The sequence below is a fragment of the Aplidium turbinatum genome, chromosome 11 (assembly GCF_918807975.1).
Source record: "Aplidium turbinatum chromosome 11, kaAplTurb1.1, whole genome shotgun sequence".
NCBI lineage: Eukaryota > Metazoa > Chordata > Ascidiacea > Aplousobranchia > Polyclinidae > Aplidium > Aplidium turbinatum.
The window spans coordinates 18,963,063-18,986,269 of NC_137482.1; the positions used below are offsets into that span (position 1 = coordinate 18,963,063).

The 23,207-nt window shown below is 39.3% G+C and overlaps 1 protein-coding gene across 2 annotated transcripts; it reads right to left on the reverse strand.

Annotated features, from left to right (window-relative positions):
• Window positions 1–794: 794 nt before the first annotated feature.
• Window positions 795–19,504, reverse strand: LOC145779595 (uncharacterized). 2 transcript variants are annotated; one of them, XM_082591223.1, is made up of 22 exons: window positions 19,454–19,504; window positions 18,406–18,574; window positions 17,287–17,434; window positions 16,113–16,198; window positions 14,691–14,743; window positions 14,039–14,101; window positions 11,170–11,253; window positions 9,965–9,986; window positions 9,419–9,458; window positions 8,686–8,916; window positions 7,937–8,010; window positions 6,406–7,739; window positions 5,667–5,840; window positions 5,232–5,302; window positions 4,912–5,041; window positions 4,653–4,729; window positions 4,159–4,346; window positions 3,803–3,932; window positions 3,277–3,370; window positions 2,464–2,631; window positions 1,969–2,122; window positions 795–1,688 (listed from the first exon to the last, which is right to left on the reverse strand). In XM_082591223.1, the coding sequence occupies exons 1-22, from the start codon at window positions 19,481–19,483 to the stop codon at window positions 1,558–1,560; spliced, it is 3,651 nt and encodes a 1,216-aa protein (XP_082447349.1). In that variant the 5' UTR covers window positions 19,484–19,504; the 3' UTR covers window positions 795–1,557. The 2 variants fall into 2 exon arrangements, with proteins under 2 accessions (XP_082447349.1, XP_082447350.1); XM_082591224.1 differs by having other exon boundaries at window positions 3,271–3,370.
• Window positions 19,505–23,207: the final 3,703 nt, after the last annotated feature.

A 23,207-nucleotide genomic window follows, 5' to 3' on the forward strand; every position in this document is an offset into this window, starting at 1 on the left:
ACTGATAGTGCAACCAACACAATGATATTCAATTTTCATTGATGCAGAAGCTGCCAGTCGGGATTGCATCTGCATCAGCTGCCAGTGCAAATTTGTCACGTGACTGAGATAACTAGCGGTCACTTGACCAGTGTCCCGTGAAAAGCAAAATTGACAAGACTATAATTGGACTGAAATCGGAATACATGATAACATCTCAAAATTACTGCTTTATAAGAGGTGATTATTATCATTTAAATATTGAATTAATTTTTAAAACTGGTAAAAGTTTTGCTTCAAATCTTAGACCCAAGACTTGGCGTGGCATCTGGTAAAAACTAAAGAAAAAATTAAAAGGAATTAGTAAAATTGGTTGTGTAGCAGACAGCAAACCGTTTCTTTTAAAGTTGATTCAACGTGGAATCAACGTAAAAGGACCGATTTGCTTGCTGTGGTAAGTTGCAGAGGTTCTTCTGGTAAAAAAATGCAGAGGTTCTTTTGCTCTGAAAAAGAAGTTTTTCTTTTAAGGTTGCGGTTTCAGTGACAGTAATTACGATTTTAGTTGCAATAATTTAACGTCACAGTATCCAAAATTGATGTCAGGAAATTTCGTTTTGCTGTTTAACAAACTAACATGTTTGCAAAGTTCACATTTGCTAGTGGTGATGAAAGTCAAGTATCTCAATTAAAATCGAAGACACTGAGTAAATAGACAAGAACTGAGTTGCAACCAACAAACAACTTTTCCAACAACACTTGATCAGAATAACGTCAAACAACGATGAAAAAACGTAGTTTGCTTGATACGGTAATGGATAGTATCAATAAATAACTGGTTCGTCAAATTGAACAAAAAAAAACAAAACAACAAAAACAGAAAATTATTTTGATGAATTATAATCATCATCATGATGCAATATAAACTGCATTTCTGACCCCAGACGCATAGTTCAAAAAGCTTTGTGTTAAAACAAAAAACCATCTAAGGAAGTTGCTCTTATTACATCTTATCAACGTCTGAAAAGATGTAAAAAGGCGACGTTGAAATGATGTAAAAAGTACAACTTTTGTGCTAGAAAGCGCTTACTAAAAGCAGTCAAGTTAGTCGAATACTGTTTGTGGATTCACAGTGCCCGTTTGTTTGAGCAATCCTTCGCTGGTCATACTTCTTAAGGACCCTTTGCACTGGCAGAAAAGCAAAACAAGCGTCATTCATGGTTTTGTAGGCCAGGATCGTTTAAATCGAAAAAGTGCAAGGTCCATTGAACGAGATGTACAGTAGAATAGATGAAGCTTCAAGATGTAATAGCAACGGTGAAAGATGGAGTAAGCAAGTCGTGAATTAAATCAAATTTCACAAAGAAGCCATACTTCTGTCGAAAACACAAAGGTGATGATAACAAGGCGGTAAAAGCAACAGGCTCAGCCTGAAAGTACACAAGTCCAAAGGAAAGCAGTCTCTATTAACCGGGTCCCTATCTGGGATTTCAACGGAACACGTCGACTGGCGGACAGATACTGGCTACAACAGCACCATGACAAGTTTTGGCATCAGGAAACCAGACATTTAACCAGATATCACTCCTGGGGGGACTTGTAAGCCCCGCGAAGTTGGCGCAATATCACTTTGTTGTAAGTGGCAAGGTCTCGCAACGAACTGTTCATCTTCAGCTCGTGAGCAGTTAACACATCAACGTGACGAAAGAAATCTGAAATAGGAAAGAAGTTTTTAGGCAAAAATTGGCAACACTGCTTTGCTTTGATTTCTGTACGCTTTGAAGAACGTTACTTAACCGAATTACTTTGTTGTGGTGGTCTGCACAAATGTCTCTTCTAAAAGATACACGGTTGGCAAAAAACAGAGCTGTAAAAGTGTACAAGTCTTTGATACGGATAGTTATTGAACGAAAAAGCGTGGTCACTTGACGCTGAAATAACGAAACTAAACGAGAAGAGGTTTTGGCAAACTGTAGGAACTCAAACGAATACCTTTGTGTTCTGGCAGCAGCGACTCGGCTTGATCCCACTTCTCATGAGCTTGCATAACGTTCAGGGCGGTGTTGTGGAACTGGCGAAACACATCGGCCGCTTTTGGCGGCAAAACGACGCCGTTTTGCGAAGGAGGCGATGCGATTTTGTTCACCTGGGAACGCGACAGTAATCGGTTAGATTAGAACGAAGTCGCTGTGCAGGGATGAAAGACTTTTAGCGCTATTCTAATTAGTATGTTCATGATAGTTTACAACCTCGCAGTTGTGTGACATCACAGAAAGATATTAGTCTGAGGATTCGCGAAGAACTTGTATTGACGTAAATATTGGATCTGTTAACGTCCACGACCTACACTGCTAGACTTAGAAAATCGGTCCTTCATGCATTGATTCAACATTAGTAGCTTCTGCAGATGTTGAATCACTGCAAAAAGGACCAATTTCACTTGCTGGATTTCCTACAAATTGCAGCATAATAATCACATCAAGTCACCTGCGTAGAACTAGTGACTTGTTCGCAGGTATTAGAGGCACCGGCGACTGGTGAGGGGCCAGCTACGTTTCCCCCGTACGGGGAGGGCACTGCGGGAGAGACAGGGGACACCACATTCTGCCCATTAACCACGTTCCAGGGGGATGGGGTCCGATTCGACTTGCTGGGCTAGAAAAGAAAATTGAATTCAATTAAGTGGTCAGAACACATTGGTTGTCGATTATTTTTCAATAAACGTCGAGTTCGAAACAATTGTTACAAATCACCATATCTTTTTTTCCTATTTGTAAATCATCCAGTTCTTACACACTAAAGTTTAGTGAGAATAAAGCTTCTATACTTCAAGACAACTCTCGCGCATATTAAGCTCATGAAGAAAATCAAATAAATTTAAAAATCGGTTGAACACGTTTCGTTAAATACTACAAAGGACGTAAAAGCATACTACAAAGGATTGTGAAATGAATTTTCGTTTTTTTTTATCTGTACGTACAGATAATGATGATTATCGTCTAAAAGCACGGCTTTAATTAAAGATGGGGCTCTACATGAAAGCTACTGTTGAATTATGACATTTACAGCCGTTTATTCTTTATTGGATCGTTTAGATTTAGTATCAGCAGCAAGATTAAGTGCGTTTAAAAATTACATGTTTGATAAACCACTCGGAGAGGCTTCAACCCATACAGAAAATCCGTCTGCAGACGTTGGATCAATGTAAAAATGACGGATTTTGCTGTCTGGGAAGGATACGCTCGTTACCGGATTCAAAAGCTGAAATAAAACCGTTCAATAATCAACAGCAACACCTACCTTTAAAGTTTCCGTTACAAATTCAGAGCACTTGAAAGCAGCGTCTTTCTTCAGCTTATATATCCCCAGGTACAGCAAAGCTTGAGATCGAAGACTGGAAAGTCAAGTTTTTAGATATTAATGATGGAAACAGCTGCCATAGCTTGAAAACGAGAGATCAGATCTTGCAAAATACATGGCGGTTGTCAAAAGCCGTTCCTTGTGCGATGTGAAAGCTGTTAACTTGGGGAAGGTAGTAGTTATTCCGTCAGTAACAACGTAATTATTCTCTGTTTTGATAATAATTGATATAAGCACAAGATAATTTAAAGAAAACCATGTTATTTTAACTGCGTCCTTACTTGCGTTGAATCAACGTAAACAAGACCTGGTTTGCCAACAGCATTGACTTTCAATGCATATCTCACGTTTCATAATTTCAGATAGCAAATCAGTCGTTTTTTATATTTTTAAAAACGTAAACGTAATGTAAAAAAATGACTGATTTGGTGTCTGGGGATGCTCTTTGTCATGGCACGAAACTCACCAAGAGATCTTCAACCTCTTGAAGGTGCATTCCTCCTGCTGATCATGAGGCCGCATCTTCCTGATGTAGTCCATCAGTTGGATGGTTTGCATGTACATGTTGCTGGATAGGTGCGAAGACTCTGCGCGATCTGCAAAAATAGAAGAAAATATTTCACACAAAGATACGATCAAAATGGTCGCCTTCAAGCGAATTTGACATCCATGCCATAGCAGTGGTGATCTTACGATAAGTCTGATTAACATTTGGTGACATGATATGTTCCAGAAACGCTTTCATAAACAAAACCTCCGAACATCAAACACAACATCACTGAAACTTTTCGTCTTTTCAATTTGCTGCTTGACACAACTCACCATTCGCATTTTCAAGCTCCAGTGTGTATCCGTTCATGATGAAGCACAAAGCGGCTTCGTAATAGATCAGTGCACGGTTGAGCGCTTCTCCTGCTCTGGTGCGCCCCGTGCGCGAGTCAGTACACGCATCGCCCTCGTGTTTCAGTCGCTTCCCTTCGCGCATGTAGTGGTCAGACGTCTTGATCCGTCTGGGAACGACAAGACAGTTATTAGATTGAGCTAGATTTTTAAAGTCATCAGATTTACTCGGTGAGTATACGCAGAATGAAAGAGGAGTATCGCCCCATTGATCATTTGAGGATTAGAAAATGACGCTTTCACAAACAGACAGTTTCAGCGCAAACGTAGACAGTCAACATATTTCTCTCTTCACAATGATACGTAGATGTTGAAAACATTGAATATTTCCACTCTGAGACAACTACCCTTTGCAAGACATACTCAGGATAAGAATGGATAGCACTAACGACAGACACATACCAAACCAGACTTACGTTTCATTCTCAGGCCAGCTAGAATCGGCTGGACCAGCTGTGATATCAGATGATTGAGAACTGCTGTGATGAGGTTTCTACAAAATACATCACAAAATATTGATATCGAGCAAGTGAACTACTTTCCCAGCTGACTGCAGTAACATTGGAGATGACAGAGTATGCCAAAGTAAACTATTCCACTTTTCGTTGTTTCAATATTATTAACAGCAAACTCAACGGATTTGTACATCTTTTTACGGTAGAATTCGTTACTCACATTTGGGTCAACTTTGGTTGGTCTCGGCTGCTGCGACCCAGCGGATGAGTTCGATTGCTGGCTGCTCCCGCTTGTGTTTTGCTCATTAGGTTGCTGCCATCGCTGGCTGCCAGACGATGTGTTGCTTTGCCTGGTTAACAATTTCGGGTTATTAGGACACACAGGAACAAGAAACAGCTTTTACCATTGCCAATACACGTAATGATGACACAAGGATCTTTCTTACATTTTCATGAACGACGTCACTGAAGACAAAGCTAAATCCACTTTAGCATTCTTTTATAACTTTCTTGGCCTGCTTAGAAACAAATCCTACTCACACTTTTCTCCCGGTCTTCATTTGACCGTGCTTCTTCGGTTGCTTCGTTGGCAATGTTTGCATAGAGTCACCCTGTCATAAAATTCGTGTCGTCAGACAATCGGTGTATCACGTGATCGTTTAAACTCAAACCTGAAGTGACTACACTCCGATTTATCGGCACGGACACTTGAAGCTGGTTAGGCAATAACGACAACCATAGAATCAGACACATTGAATCTTTAGTTGATCCGCGATGCAAGTTATCATCAACGTATTGAAAAAAAGAGGTAATAAAACAAAGCAGCAAAAGAACACTTTTCACACATAAAACGTAACCAAATGCATACTCGATTTACAGACGTAAATGAAACTGTACCAATTCCCAGGCGGCAAATCAACCGTTTTTTCTATTGGTTGATTTACTGTCTGGGTTGATGTGGAAGGTAACGCGTACCTCTTGATAAGGAGATGCAGAGTCTTGTTTCCGTCGTTTTGCTTTGTGGTTTGGTATTGGGCTGTGGTTGGGATGGCTTGACAAATAGGTAGAAGACTGTTTAGGAAGTTTTCGCTTTTGTAAAGCACTCTGAGAATTCGGTGACATTTCACTCGTGCTAGCAGCAACTGCCACCTGAGAATGCATGCAAAAAAAGAACATATTCGGGGTGAAATTTTTTTAAGTGGTCGTATAGTAAATTTTGTTTCGTATATCAGCGCTAGAGTGTTTTAAGAACGAAATGGAAAGCGGTTGTTTCGGTTTATTGAGTCCCGTGACAAACCAGCAGTGTGCAAGAGGTCACTTTTTGTTTGGTTGTGAGATTGGTCAGATGTGAGTGTTCTTATCAAGTGATCGAAACAGTCTTAAAAGATTAATTTATAAATCCAAACCGGGCAACAGTTTTCAAACGTTGTCGAAACAGCAACACCACCATCAACATAAAAAAAAACAGGCAAACATGTTTTTTTTGTCGCATCCAGGCAAAAGTCCCATCTTCGTGTCCACCTTCAGGCATGCTTGTAAGTGTCCCGGCAAAGACACAGTTGCATGCTCTTGAGTGGTGTCGAACCGGCGCCTTTTCGACTGACGTACCAGCGCTCTCACCATTCGGCTATACAGCCGATATAATTAAATAAATAATAATTATTGAAATGTTGATATAATTATTGATATAATCGCATATTAATAATAAGTATACCTGGACACTGTCGGCCCGGCGGGAGGGAATCATGTCATTGGGTATGAGCGACTGGCTGCCTGCCGAAGTAGCAGCAGAGCAGGCCATCGTGGATTGGATGTTATCGAACTTAGAGGCGCTCTTGCTGGGCAAAAGGTCGTTTTCTAATTTTTTGCCTTTTCCGTCTACTTCCGACCTCGCTAAGTGCTGCGTCGGTGTTTTCATGTTGCATAATTCCACCACGGCAGATAGGTTAGATCTGTTTGTAGGCAATTTGACCCACAACGGTGGGAAGCGGTTCGGTTCCTTTATACGAGGCGTAGGCTGATATTGTTGTTGGTGCTGCCCAGGCGAGTTTTTGTATTTCCTATCGGTTTTTATTAAAGCTGCTGTCACTGAAGGGCTGCTTGAGCTTGCTTGGCTGGAATCTTTATCAATATTAAAAGGCTGATTGACATTTGTGTCTTGATTGCATGGTTGAGAGCTGGAACCGTTTGGCTCCAATTTCTTTCGCGGTTTTTTCCGCACGGGAACATTATTATCGCTATAGTGTCCCTCTGTGTGTTCCTTAGCGGAGATTCGATCTCTCGTTTCAAACGTTTTTCTCTTAGTGTTTGGTTTCGAAATCGTTGGGTTGGATTGGGGGGCTGAGATGGCACTCCAAGGACTACCACGCGATGGAGATTGCCTGTCTTCATGGCGACTAGGATACTCATCTTCGGAATTTGACGATGAAGATCCTGAACTAACACTATGATTATCATCATCGTCATCGCTGGATGAATCCGAATCTGACAATTGATCTCTGACGGGGGAGGTTGTAACAGCCGCAGTCTTTTTAGCAACTCGGCCAGTTTGTCGGCTGGAAGGCGTAGGTGAGCTTTTGTTTGCAGTTCGTTGATGCGCGCGAGCAAATGGCTGGCTGGACGGCAAAGTCTCGTTTCTAACACTGGAAGGAATTGCAGGACTGGTGTTGTAGTCTGCAGAAGGTGAAGGAATGGATTTAATCTCTTTCGTGCGTACAGTGTTGTGGGATTTGGAAGTACTTCTTTGCGGTGAGAACCGCTTTTGGTGTTTCGGGTCTGCATCCGAACGCGTTTTCTCGTAGTTTCTAGGCACTGGGGAACAAGATTTGGACTGTGAAGTTTTATGGAGCCTTTCTTTGCGTCTAGATTCTTGAGAAGAGTCCCTACCATAATGGCCATCCCTGGGTACTCTTAACGTGTCTGAGGACCGGGACACGTCTGTTGGGGTGTGATGTCGGACGGGTGATACTGATCCGAAACTGGAGACAGAGGCAGGCCGGTTTCTTGCCCTGGATCTTTCTTCGTTTGCTTTCTTTCTGTCCTCTCCATCTGCAACAATGTACAAGCAATTTTAGCCCACCTATCGGCATCAGAGTTTTTACGGCATCTAAAGAGAAATGTATCTAAAAATGAAATAGTCTGCACATTATAAACTACAAGTGTCCGAATAGTCAAATGCATAAAAAGGGAAGGAATCCAGAAAAGACCAAAATGCATCAAACATATGACGAAACGAGCCGTCCAACCTTTAGCTGAAGCTCGTTTGGCTTGTGTAGAACGATTCTGAGGCTCCTGTGCATCTTGTTGATTGAGTCGTCCTCTGTGAAAACAAAACAAAGGATGACGACCTTAGTCAAGTACTTTGACCAAATCTTGTCTGGTAAAGTTGCCCATTGAAAACGCAGAATCAAACCTATGATACTTTGTGCCAAGGAATATATCCGAACTTTAAAACAGTGGTTCAATACACGACAACCTTTTCTGATCGAATGAGTTCTATGATTCAGAGATAATCATTGAAAAACTAAAGAGAAAATCGTACATTGTGATTGTTGGTCAGTTTTGCTCTTTTATCATCAGTTAACATAAAAACAGAACTCCAACAGCCATCCTTTCCAATCCAACAGGCACAGGTACGAAAAAAGCAGCGAGTTACGGTCTTGAGTCGTCTTTCAGAAGCTATCCCTACTTAAATGGTTGCTTGGTTGGGCAAATACTTACATATTTGTGTACGTATGGGCAATGGCGTATTCAGCGTCAAGGGTAGAAAACATAGTTAATTGGGTCAATTAACCAAATTTGTGATGCAAAAATATCAGAGGGACATCAGTGTTTACATCTAGCTTGGGGAGTGCGAAGATACACCCAACAGCAAAATCTGTCATTTTACATTGATTCAGCGTCAGCAGACGTTGAATCAATGTAAAAATGGCGGAGTTTGCTATCTGGGTAGGTCTTTTGTAAAGCTAAACGTCGAAAACTAAGCATTTTATACCGGGTGGAAGACTTTTGGAATGATTGGGCTTCTTCTTGCTGTTCGCGATATGTGTTTGTTGTCCTACCATGCTTGTCGTTATCAGCGTCGGTACCGACTACCGGAATTTCGGTTGGTTTCTGATACTCAGGCATAAACTCGGTAAGACTCCAATTGACTTGGCTACTTGGCGACTCGTGATCGCTTTCATCGGTATCGCTATCGTCATCATCACTGGTGTCGCTATCGTCGCTGAAAAATAACAATTAAAGATACAAATCTTTAGCTGGGTTCTAGATAAAAACTGCAGGTATTTGTTATGTTTTGTTATCGTATCACAATGATTTAAACGATATACTTTTAGGCGTACTATAACGACAGCATTGCACAAACTCGTTCGATAACGTGATGTCACTGAAAGCCACATTAGACAATGTTACGTTTGTGAAGTGGATGAAACACTGAAACATGTAACCAAACCCTGTTTCAGCAATGCACGATGCATTTGTGCTCATATAACGTTTAGCCGCGTCAAAAGCGGTGTTTTCAGCCCACAAAACAGCACTGTTGTATTACAAGCAAAGTTGCCGCAGGGAAACACAGAGCCCGGAGGCGAATCTTTTTCTTAAGCAGAAAATATCAATGTTAATCATCAATTCTTGAAAAACGATTGCGTAAAGCGAAGATTAACAACTGAAAGTTAGCGTCTAAACAGCGTTAATGAACGCAAAAAACTTTGGAATATTATTATTACCTGTTTTCGCCCGCATCGTCTGGCATGAGTTCATTTGAACCTGAAAAATGGTTTCATAAAAATAGTACATGAGTAAACGAAGCAATTTTACAAGGTCTAGTCGAAACAACGCGCTCATACATATATCCACTGCAACTTCTATTGCCTGTGGTCAATAAACGGTTCCAAGAATTCTTGACAAAACACTGAAGTAGTAAACAAACAGATGATTGTGCAAGATACGGAAACATACACATTAGCCATCTTTCACTCTAAGATAAAAAAAACGATGGTAGATTTTCTGGTAGATGAGGCCGCGAAGCGCCCATTGCGACAATGGCTGTTCAATGTTCAAAAGGTTGCCAGTTCAATGCCCATCCAGACCAGGCGGCTGTGTTTTTTGGTAAGACACTTAATGGTATGCTAGAACGTGTGGAGCCGAATGTCCGCATTGTGGTTTCCTGTTTATCTATGAAGAATCTCTGATCTCCAGGCAAGAGCTTTTGAAAGATGTCGCCAAGAACGTATTAAAGTGAAAAACAAAACAAAGAAACAGTAAATTCTCACCATCCAATGGGTCTGTTCTGGCCTGAAAAAGTAAGAAATTCTTTAAATCCGATTTCAGTGCCGTATTTCTTAATGCGATGTGAAAACATGCACAAAAATTGCCTAATTGTCTAATTTTCTGCATTTCATGATGATGCCACTACTTGATAAGTAATTATTCAACAGTGGTGATACAGACCTGAAAAGAAAGGTTTGACTTGTTAAAAAAACAGCTGGCAAGAGTTGTGGGAAATCAGAAAACACAAAAAAGTAATAATTAGTTAAGTCTAAACTTAGCCACAAAATCATAGCCTGAACTTTTCAACCCATAATTCATTAACTGTTAAAATGGGTGAAGCGCGGTGAAATAATGACTTTGATATTAATTAAGATTCAGTAATGGCGACATGGGCAAATAATTGATACTTGGGGCGAAGCAAAGGTATTTCTCAACAGAATCCATCAGGGTTACGTTTGAAAAGTGTCGTCAGATGTAAAGAATGACGCAAACATGTTGAATTGATCACAATCTTTTGCATGGGATGTTAATACTGAGAAAGTTGTTGTTCGATAAAACAAAGTTACGACCTGAAAACCGACAGCTACCTTTCACCATCATAACACAAACGCCACAATACAAAGGTAGAGTCATTGGTAGAGTTTTAGGGGTTTTTATGAGAGTGAAAGGAAATTCTTAAACAAAAGAGTGATGTCATTTATCAAATTAATTATCATAGTCATAACAGTCTTGCTTGAGTCTTGAGTTTAAATGGTTGCGCAATTCGATACATCTGTGACGTAATAAGCGGCTTTGAGAAACAAGACGTCGCACAATGAATGTACTGTACGCCTGTGTCAAACTGTTGAAATGTGCCAAATTTGAATATGGGCAGCTTGATAATTTCAAACACGGTTGTAGTTGCTGCGTAGCGTGTATTGACAACTTTTCGTGGCCAACATTGGAAGAATCACGAAAGTTTGAGCCAACTGTACCAGAAAATTTACTCTATCACAAATTGTCATGGAGAATACACCAGTCATTCTCAAATCCAAGAGAAATGCAAGCAAACCTCTAAGGTTATTTTTCCAACAGAAATTACATCTTTTAGAAGAGTCAGCTGGTTTTAAAAAATTGCCCTGAAAACCTTTACAAGCGTTGAATATCTGGGGAGAAAACTACTGATTCTGTAAGCAGAAATTATGACATTACCACAGTAACTACTGACCTCGTTTTTGGCGAAATTAAACTCTTGGCCGTTGGAAAGACATGGTGTTTGGATTTCTGATAAAGGCTCATTCATTTTCATTTCCTGCAAGAAACATCATGCTATTTTTTAACCATGTCTTCATTTGATAAATTTCCGAAAAAATGTCAGAATCATGACACTTGACACATGAGTTGTCGTCAGCTAGCAAGTCAAGCATTTTTTACTCTGATTCAACGTCTGCAAACGTTAAATTAATACAAAAAATGCTTGATTTGCTGGCTAGGTAAGTTGTCTTTTCATGGACCCAATTTAACAACCTTCTATCGTTTGATGTCGAGTGCAAGCACTGGACAACCCTTCCAACAAAACGGAGTTGCCACATGCTAAATCAAACAACGAGAAGTTCTTAAACCTTGTTTAACGAGTTTATGGTTAAAAAACGCTGCCGTTTTCGAAATTGTTGAATACATTACTTGGAAACTCTGGTAATTTTTGGATCGTTAGAGCACGCGACAGACAGAATGAGGAATGATCATTGAAAATTTTATTTACTTAGATAACCAGACGTAATAGGGTCAAGGCAAGCTCGTGTGTTCTGATCACTGAGATAATCATAATATACAATTTAAGATTCCAGAACAAATTCTGAATAAAATGCTTGCAGCACAACAGTAAAATCATTGCGGTAATAAGCTGATGAATTAATAATGAAGTAGCGCTGTTTATATCATTCGCAACAGAGTAGCAGTGAAAGAAATCCCCTGGGTCCAAGCAGACATCGAATTCCATCACTTCTGCACTGGTTTGACACACCATGACGTCACGTCAACGCATAAGCTACATCATGCAAACATTTTTTCAAATCTTGCCAAGTGAAATTTTTGACCATTTTCAAGGCAGCAAACTAATATTTCTTAAGGCAGCAACATTGATTCAACATCTGAAAACCTTGAATCAATGTTAAAGACCTCGAATCAATGTTAAACAAAAAAAATATAAAGCTGGCTAGGTTGTTTCTCATATCCATAAACATTGATATCTTGGCTAGAACAAGCAGTGTTTCTGCACACAAAATGCTGCGTGCAATAACCATACTAAAGCATAATGGGTGTGCGTAATGTGCCTTTGTTGAATCATCCATGTTGCATAGTGCATACTGCCAATAAAACCAGTCCTTTTCACACGTGACATTTGCTGTACAATGCTGTAAGACTGAAATTATTAATAGGATGACTCCTGGTCTGTGACAATGAAAACTGGACTACATATCCAGCTGAAAAATCAATCTGTTTCTACATTGAATTATTGTAAAAAAAACACGTTTGATTTACTTGTCAGGAAAGAAAAAGCAAAAATAATTACCGCAAAACATCTGAATTACTTTGCTGCGATTGACTTTGATGTATTCTAGGAATGTTTCCCATATCGAAACGACATTTTTTAAGCAGAAGAAAATAAGAATTAAATGAAGAATGGCATCCACCAACTTTTACATCAGCCTACAAACCACACACAATGGACAAGATCAGCTCACTATCAACAGAAAACGCCAATAAAACTCTAATTTGACAAGAAACGCCTGTTGGGCTCTGTGTAGCAGATATGACCCAAAAGGCAAAATCCTTTCACATCAATTCAACGTCTGCAGACATAGAATTAATGTAAAAATGACGGATTAGACTAAGCTTTGCAACTACAGACCCGATAAGATTGTTTTTTTTGACACTTTATGTCGTTATCAATTAAAGATGAACGCCAGCAAGTCATCATGGTGATTAAAAACACACTTTGTTCATGTTAGTCGAATCTGAGCGATAAGTCAAAACTTAGCGTTGCCTGACGACAGTTGGCAGCTGAAACAATACAATAGCCAGCAACAATGCAGTGTCGAACAGGTGTCAAACAATACTGTTCATAAAATTAAGCCCAGATCTTATTTCTGTTGCATAGCATGTCCATCTTATCACTGAGCAAATTAGGCCTTTTCTCGATGACAGACGTTCTTAAAGGCATCGAATGAACATAAAAAAGCCTGATTTGCTGGCTGCATTAGTTTGGCTGTAAGTTATTGCTGCAAGTCTGTTTTGTAACTGTTGTGCCATGCCGAAGGATGCTGTATGTACATAGGCATCAATATGCCAACAATATTTCTTATGGAGCACAATAACGGGGACATGGCTGACAGCGTTTAACTCTAACGTCGTTCTTAAAGCAAATAACACAAAGCCGTGAAAAGTGAGGATAATACCCATCGGGCAAATTAGCCCATTTTACATTGATTCAATGTCTGCAGACGTTGAATCAATGTAAAAACGAACTACCGTAATTTGCTAGCTGAGTACAAACGTGTACCGTATATAGGCTACCTCACAAATACACTGCAAATGTATCCAACAGCTCGTCTCAAACAGCAGCAAGCTGAATTTTTACAAGAGAAGGCTGTGCCCTGCCATGCCATCTTGTTCCTAGCTAAATGAAACGACGTTGAAACGATGTAACACAGCAGTTTTCTAGCTGGGTACTTACATGTTGTAAGGCGTAAGACCGTAACCGAGTTTTTAACTACTTCCCGTGACATAAAGTGTCACATTTTATGTTGATATCCATGCATGAGCCTTATCAGGAATATCTCCTTTACTGATATCGGTTTTGTCATTTTTAACGTTAGAATTACTTATGAAAACTGAGCAACACTGCTACACACGTCATGCAAATGTAAGATTTTAACGATTGCAAATTTGAAAACTAATGATAGAAACAATCTAATAAGGCATTTGCATTGAATCAACATTATTAGAACATAAAGATGATCAATCGAGCGTCCTAAAAATATCTTAACGGTCGCTTCAAATATTGATTCAGCTGAACACAGTGAAAGAGAGCTCACTTGAAAAATGCTTTCCATAGCCACTGGCATATCGAGACTGGGGAGATCTTTGGCACTTGATATCTGTACATTATAAATATAAGCATCAGCATATAATTAATAACTTAATCATTCAAGTATCGCTAGACGCTAAAAAGATGTAAAAAGGACGCAACCATTGATAACACATATTTTGTCCTTGCAAAACTGTCAGTGAGCGGTTTGATTTATCGCATAAATTTCTCACTTCAGCGGTTGTGCTGCCGTCCCAGACAGCAAATCAGTCCCGTTTTACATTGATTCAACGTATGCAGACGTAAACTGCGATAAAAACAACTGATTTGCTGCCCGAGTATGGTGCTGCGACCAGGCTTTCAACGTCTGCAGACATTGAACGTCTGCAGACACTTACGTGAATACAACATACGTTGCTAACTGGTGAAATTGTAGCTGTGGCGTCATCTTTGGTGGCAATCCACATGTGCAAAAATAAACGCAACAGCAACGTAATATAAAGTCGACAATGCACATTGTGAGGCATCACTGTCCCAGCCTGCAAATCAGCCCTTTTTACGTTAAATCAAAGTAAAAAAGAACAGATTGGCTGGCTGGAGCATTATTGAAAGTGAGCTAGTCGTTTCGGCAAAACAATGTCTTGGTCAGGTTGGCATACTTGTTTGGGTGATGGGTCACGTAGCTTCTTGGTCGTGTCGCGGCCTTTATATCCTGCAGTGAGAAAAAAACAATTAATTCTCGAAGCGATTTTTGTTGGATAGTAATTGATCTAACATTTACCAATTGGCGTCCAGCCAAGATGTCATTTGCTGCGATTCTAATAAATAAAAAATGAAAGTGACGCAATGAGAACACGCTCATTACTGGATGTCTGTGGTGTAGAAATATTGTTTTACAAAGGATATATTAACGAGTTATCTTTATAAAATTGGCTTTACACAGAAAATTTAGCTTTCGCGCCACAGTCGGGCACTTCTAATCAATTTTGCAACAGAATACAAGTTTGGGCAAAATGTTCATCTTTCAGACTATTTGGCTGGCTGAGATTGGACTGAGCACAGCAGCTAGCAAAAGTTAATATTTTTAAACCGTTTCGGACGTTGAAAAGATGTAAAAAAGACAGCTTTTGCTAGCTAAAAACGAAGTATTCCGTCCTTCGTCCATTCTAAGTCACCCGCCCTTTGTCAAAAACGCAGCCAACTCAGTTGCTGCACATAAAGACATTCAGTAGCTATACATTCAGTATCACTATCAACATTAAGTACAGTCTGCGTGGAATAGCAAACGTGGTTAAAGGTTAGGCTTAAATTGATCAATGATCACTGGTACTTTAACTGTTTGAGCATCTGTGTTTGAGGATCTTGATCATGCTGCAGACGGCGAAAATACATAACATCAATTTCCTTCATAACCAGAATTGTGTTCTAGGTCGTTGAGCTTTTTAATTAAATCCACGCAAATCTTTGGCACTTTATTTGTCAATATTGTAAAGTCTCAACATAACATAGATCACACGAATTGTAATTATGCCAAAAAATTTGAAATATCGCCATCGCTTATTTACGATTAAATTGCGAAAGTTCCGCGTCAAAGAGTCTTCTCAAATGTATCGAGTTTTGATAAGATGCCCAGCAAACAGAGCACAGTAAACAGTAGTGCGAATTTTTCGTGACAAGGCAAAAACAAAACTAAGAATTAAGAAAAATCTGCTGTTTTTTTGAGCATTATTATGCAAATGAATGTCCGGATGAAATCACAATATACCAAACAACGGGACAATGGCACGGTGCATTGTGAACGGGAGTCTATTGCCAAAACACGCTTTTGAGACCGTTTCCTGTTCACTGAGGTCACGTGATTTGCAAAACCACACTTTGCCAAAACAAGAAAATAATAATGTTGCGGGCAAATTCAACCATAATATTAAAAATCAACCCGCACAGATTGAATGATAACCTTTCAACAGAGGTTTGTGAACGACTTTCCAGCGCAAGAATAGCTGCGCAAAGCACACATGCATGAAACCAAAAAGTTTGAATTTTGTCTAACTTCAAAAGCTAAAAGCAAGATGATGACCTACCCGGAGAAGAGTTGTCTTTGATCTGACGCGCACCAGAGTGATTGAAATGTGATGATTTGTCCGATTCCAAACGGGGGTGGTCACCTCTGCAATGAGACACATCTAGCATTAAACGGTTTGGTAAAAATCTGCACGATGGTTGCAAAAATGGAAAGCCGGCAGATACATAGAATTTTTCCCGACCTAATAAGCGTCTGAGAATCTGTTGAGAAGGGGCGATCTTACTACACTCGACTGCCGAGAAACACGTCGGAGAAACATCGGACAAACGTGGGACTCATACGCTGCGAATCAGCCTCGTCTGGTATCATTTTCCAGTTTAAACAAGGCTTGAATGTTTTGTGTTTTACAGAATCTAAAGATCAAGGATAAACAGAGTTTTCGAAATGACGCTTATTTTATACATTGATCCATTGATACATACTCATATATATTGATACATACATTGATACATTGATCCAATGTTAGCAAGCAACAATGTGGTTGATTGCGCAAGCCAGTATATCTTGGACCGTGACGGGTTGCATTGGCAAGAACAGAAGCAGCCCTCAATGTGCTCATCATGAATGTGATTTGCAGACAAAAGACAGGAATACAAAAAGGAAACCCCACCAGCAGCTATTCGCGGATAACTTTCTGTCATTTCTCTGCCAATCACCCTACCAACTATGGTGTTCTCGAGAGCCGAGTGTGGCAAAAATTGACAGCGATAGAAAACGTGTTGCGCCCATGAGGCTGGGCTCATTTGTTTGCACGACGCTCAAAACTTAAGGTCGAGATCATGGGCTCATTGGCATCGCACCAATAAAATATGCCACAGAGCTCTCGACCGCTGCTATTGCCAGTCAATTGAATCCTTAGCATTGTGGAAAGAATGCACTATGTATAGAAGGAGCGGTCTACCCTGACTTCAGCACCAGCATTGTGCTAAACTGAAGTCAGGTAGATTGTTTTTTATTGGGGGTATGCCATACCACAAAATTTGATAAAAATAAAGCCGACATTGGAGTCAAAACAGTTATTAGTCAGTGTCAAATATATTACTTTGTGTTGAACCATATCGATTAATCAGAACATGTAGATTAATCTCAAAACAATGCGATGAAATATTACTTGCAAGTCCGTTGCTAAACATCCATGCTGCATTCAGGCTATTGAAAAGTGAACTACAAACCCTGCATTTGAATTGGACGAATAAGCAGGGTTGGATTTGGTTGAGTAGGAAGAAGAACTGCTGGTTCCTGCCGGGTACTGACGATTGGAAGGCTGTTGCTTAGAGCGTTGGTTGTGGTAGCCACTGGCTTGTGACTTGGTGTGAGCACCTGTAGAAAATGTGGTGTCTTTGAGTTAGATGTAATACTCTTACATTGTAGACGTTAAATCAATGTAAATCAGGATTTAATTGCTGGTTGCGACAATGAAAAGTTTGTTTCCAATGCTAGAAAAGGTTAAATGGTCGGCTTTTTAGAACATGGTTAGACACTTATGGCATCAAATATCCATCATGTTCATAATAGTGCAATAAAACTGATAAAGCCGAACAAAAATGGTTGAAAGTAGATAATAACATGGCACAAGCTGTTATTTACAGCACATTGCACAGAACAAGGATACACATCATTGCAGTCTTGAGGCAAAGGTCAACCATAATAAGACCCGCAGAAGTTCCCAGTCTGCAACACTTGCCTAGACGTTTGCTAGAATTACAGCAAGTGAAAAAGCATTTTGTTCTAGCTCAGAATGAATTGACATTGACAAGTCAAAGAGATTACAATGACGCAGGAGATTAATTAAAACGTGATTTAACCCGACAATACTCAAGATATGAATACTTCAATAGAAATGTCATTTTCATCAAGCAACCCGTAGACCTGTCTAATGATAATCTTTGTCAAGTATTGAAGCACTTCAACATATATTGCAGCATATGCTTCTACCAATGCGTTAACTATTAATTTTACAATGCATTATCGCACAGTACATCTAAATATATTTATAGATGAGCAAACAAAAGATAACCATAAAAAATTAGGTGAGCATTGGTGAGAACGCAAGTTAGCTTTCATACTTAAAAACAAAAAAAGTTTCTATGAGACATTTGAGAAACAGTCAGTTTGACAACGTTTATTGGTGTGCTGCGAAAGTCCTTTCCATGTCAGTGATGATCAACAGTAACTTATAAAGCACCGAAACAACCTCTACTCAGCCGAACATAACTCGTTTGCAAAGCGTCGAGATCAAGACGTAAGATAATACTTGATAGATTTTATTTCATAGACAATGCACATCATACCTTTGTCTTTGTTGTCAGTGGCAGCAGAGGAAGAATTATTCTTATTGACAGAAGCATTGCGGGAGGTGCCCAACCACACGTTGGGGTCCCTCCCGATGACGTTGTGGATCTTTCCCATGTGCCCCAACACGGCCTGTATTTTGTTGCTCAACGAGTCCTGTCTTTCAACCTGAAAAACATGCAACTTTTTATCCACAGAGAAATAAAACATGTACAGTATATTATGATCTTATTGTTTTGTCCTTGCCTGCAATTGAAAGGTGATAAATATTGCAATGAAGTGAAAAGCTGCGCATAACTCGGCCTGCGCAATCGCAATATAACAAGATAAGTGTCAGTAAAAGTTTTCAAGAAAGGATAAAATCCACAGCATGTGATGGCCCAAAACACAAAGTTATCTCTCCCACTGGTAAATTTTGCATATCTATGACTACAGAATACAGATGATAATTCATCTTCTCTTTAATCAATAACACCAACGCAAAAAAATCGAAATTTGTGTTTGCACTACAACCAGAACAAATGTGAAAAATCTTTCCAGGAAATGGCGGTTCAATCAAAATCGATTTTAAGTAGCCTACCTTTTGTTACTAGAACAGATGTTAATAGACCTACCAGTAATGGAATTAACTTCAACACATGTTAGGAAAAGTCAAGAAACTTTTTGCCGGGAAAAATACACCTATTTCATGGAAGTAAAGTTGTGAATTCGTAAATCAATCTTACAACAACATCGGCTTAAAACCTTGATCACGTTACTGTAAACTGGCAGTGCTTGATCATAGATGGTACGAACATTATAGCTAATTAAAGCAAAAGGCAGCCTTCAGGCGTTCACAGCGCCTGAATTTCCCCTTTCTAATCGTTGTTGTCCTAACCTAGTCCGCTAGTCAGTTTTTTTGCATTGATTCAACGACTACAGACGTTGAATCAAAGATAGGTTTGGTTTTCTAGTTGAAAAATGCAAGAAAACGATCACTTATGATTCAGTGCAATATCTGGTCAAAGTTCTTTTTCCGGAATTGCAGAAAACTAGACGTAACGGTACCTTTGCAATGGGATAACTGCTTGTCCACATCGGTGATAAAATCAGGGTGGTCAATTAATGTAAATCCAATGGTAAAAGCATTTTATAGCAAAAACTGAACTGCAGTGTAAAAGCATTACTAAAAAAACTTAAACCAGCTACAACAGCAGAGTAAATGCTGTTGATAAAAAAACACCTGAAACAAAAAGTCTCAATCTAGTATCTACTTGCAAATTAAAAATACTAGGCAACATCCATGGTTCAGACTACCACTGCAATGCATGATGCTCAATTTCTCGGCAATGCTTTTTTATAAAATCACGAGCATTTGCAATAGCCTGTGTATGTATTTCATTGTTCGTTATCCTGAAAAAATCCTTCTCGCTATCACTGGAACAATAAAGGAATATAAGCACCTGTGACGAAAAAAACCTTTCGTTTCACAATTTCCCACGCATGGAAAACACTAACTGCAATGGGATTAAGAGGAAATGTTATAGAGAAAACAACACAACAAATGTCGAACTTTCAAGCAAAAACTTTTTAAAAAAATTACGAACATGGCCAATTAAGCATATAAGCAACGAATATTGGATGATTAATTGAGGGATATTGAACCACTTGAGATGTTGCACGTAGTCACTATTCAAAATATTTTAAACAGCTTTGCAGAGCACTTTGCGTCCTGGCGTGTTGCACTTGTTTGACAAGCATGGACGCAGTAATGGGACAACTAATTTAAAGACTGGTAGCATGATTGCAAAGGTTTGCAGCTGACTCATTATCCTGGCATCTAGTTTTTTACAGCAATAAAAATATTTTTGAAAAGCTAAGACTTCGCAACATGCAGCAACAGCTGTGTGACAGATACCCGCTATACTTAAATAAAATGTCAAAGCCAAAGCACCGTGTAGCAGGATCAGCTCGGTATTTTTCGATCATGTAAACTGTAAAGCAAGTACACATCTTAATCAGTTATGGTGGTTATTAAGCATAATGGTGTGTCTGCACAGACGGCATAAACAGCACGTCAAACAAAGCCGTAAGTAAACGCTCTATCAAATCCATGTCCATATGCGCACGTCACGACCTGAATTGACGTCAGAAGATCAGAATTACAAGCAAAAAACTTAAAAATGGTGTTGATTGTTCCGATCTGTTGATCAGGTTAACCTGCAAATCACCTTTTTACTGTCTGCAGACGTTGAATCAATGTAAAAATAGACTTATTTTCGGATTGTGGCTGAGCTTGCATGCTTTATTTCATCGATTTTGCACGAACACCATGTTTTTATGTGACCACTTCACGGCAATGAAAGTTTAAACAAAGTAGCAAATAATTTAGCAAGCACGGAAATTGGGCATGCGCCTTAGCTCCAGCAACAAAACGTCACATATCCGTAGCGACAAAACGCGACCTTGCGAGGCATAAACCTGGTATACAGCAAGCATAACTATATAAGCTCAGATGTGGGCAAGAAAGGGCAATCTTGGCTTATCAACAACTTCATATCGATGCAAGAGCAAGCACCGGTTTCTTATGAAATCTCAACCACATTCGTTACTTTTGTCGAAAAACAACGCCTCTCGAAAGAAGCTTCAAGAAAAGGACCCAACAGAAACGACATTTAAGAGCAAATAAGTGTCTTCCGGAAAGATTGTCCGATGTTCTAAAATTCTAGCTAACTAAAAAGGAGAAAAGTTGTTTTCTTTTTTAGAAAGCAGCAGCATCACTAACCGTGGCACTCTCCTTCAGATCTCCCAGACCTGCGTAATGAACGGCTTTTAGAATAGAAACATTTTACATATGATATTTCCTACAACTTGTTAATTTATAAGCGGAAAAAATCTTTTCATTCCAAGGAAGCTTAACTGCTTAAAAAACTGCTATTTTTTTTAGAATGGCTACACGAAAAACCCCAGACGATAACACAACGAAATTTAATATGTTGGTTCTTTTAGCAACCAATGTTGAATAAAGGTAACACCAACATTCCCAACAGCGTTCCCATCCAATCAACGTATACCTTTTTAACATTGTTTCAACGTTATAAAAATGTTGAAACAACAAAAGAGTAACGTTCACCGATAGTACAGGGTTAAAGTACTACCACACAAAGAAATAAGAATGCTAAAACGGTCTTGATTATTATCCGATAAGCCTTTTTTGAGCAATTAGAAAAGAAGGGTTTGTTTATTTTGGCAGTCTTCACAGCATAGAACAGTAAACGCCTGCAACAACACGGCCTACGGCTTAAATGTTGAAAGGGCAAAGCAGTGCGCGACTTGCACGCAAATCGTGCGGTCAATTGTGTGATAGAAGATTAAAGCTGCAGTGGGTTACAGTTTACCTACATTGATTTAGCGTCAAACAACGGCAAGAAGATGAAAAGCTTAGCAGCTTAATCAACATGCAAACCCTTTCCGAAAATTGATCACTTTATACTGTGCACAGGCCTATCAATTAAAAACAGGAAAAGAAGATTATTGCAGCTCATATACTTCACATTTGTAGTTCAGAACGGGTCACAGTGTGCTTTGAAGTACAAGGAACTCCTTTACAAATATACAAGCTATGTGTAAATGAACTTTCATCTTCGCACGGGGTGTTAAAGACCACACAAAAGTGGAGCTGTATATGATCCGAAAATACGATGGTCTTCAATGGTAAAGTAATGGTTATTTAAAGAACTCTTCATGATTGAAAACGCGCGTTACGCAAAGACTGATAAATCTGTCAAATCATACTTATGCAACGTATTTAGCGCAGAGACAGAGCAGGGATGCGGTGAAAACCAGCTAGCAGTTTTATTGTTATGTTTTCATGGTTTACTACATGACCACCATCGAAAAACTTATTTACACCTGCTTAAAACTCTCACAGAAGAAAAACATCTGAAGGTTTAAACGGCCTTTAATTGGTACAATGCTGTCTAAACGAGTAAGATTTAACTAAACCTAATCTGACAAATCACAAACATCGCATTACTGCATTGCCGTACCTAAAAAACTGAAGTCTGGCAACACTGAAACTGGTTTCGGGTGTTAAATCGGTTTCCTGAAGAAGCGACAAATTTAACACTGACATGTGCAGTTGGACATTGCACAACATAATCAACTAACTTAAAGGCAATCTAAATGTCATTACGTACCGGTTCCAATCTTTCTAACTCTGGCAAGCAAACCTTAAAAGTGCTGTACTCATGCGTCCAATGTTTCTACTATCTAAACAATCTCCATATGGTACTTCTAGCCCAACGAAACCCGGATGCCTATTTTAGGCGCTTTGACAAACTGCAACCAAAATTAGAACAATATAAAAGGCCAGTTGCGTGAGCAGGACGTTTCGCTCAAGAACTTAACTTTTCATGTTTCGTGTGACTGGAGAGATCATGAAGTCAACTCAGTTGCGTGCATGCCACTCAAATGAAGAAACTACAACATTTCAAGTGATTTAGCGTAACCAAAAAAGAACGTTAAAATAAGCAAGCGGATTTTACGCAAAGCACACAGCCTACTAAATATAATTATGCTAAACACAACGTTTTTGTTATGCTGTCAGCAATTTTTCATGGTCACCTGGAATTAATTTTCACGTTGCGGCCTGAACCCAGACAGCAAATTCTGTCAATTTTACATTCTGACGTTACTTATGAAGACAATTTCACTGTCTGACGTTACGTCATTACGTCTGAGACGTTGAATCAATGTAAACGATCAATGATTCAACGTGTCAGACGTCAGACCATGTAAAATTGACAAATTTTGTTGTCTG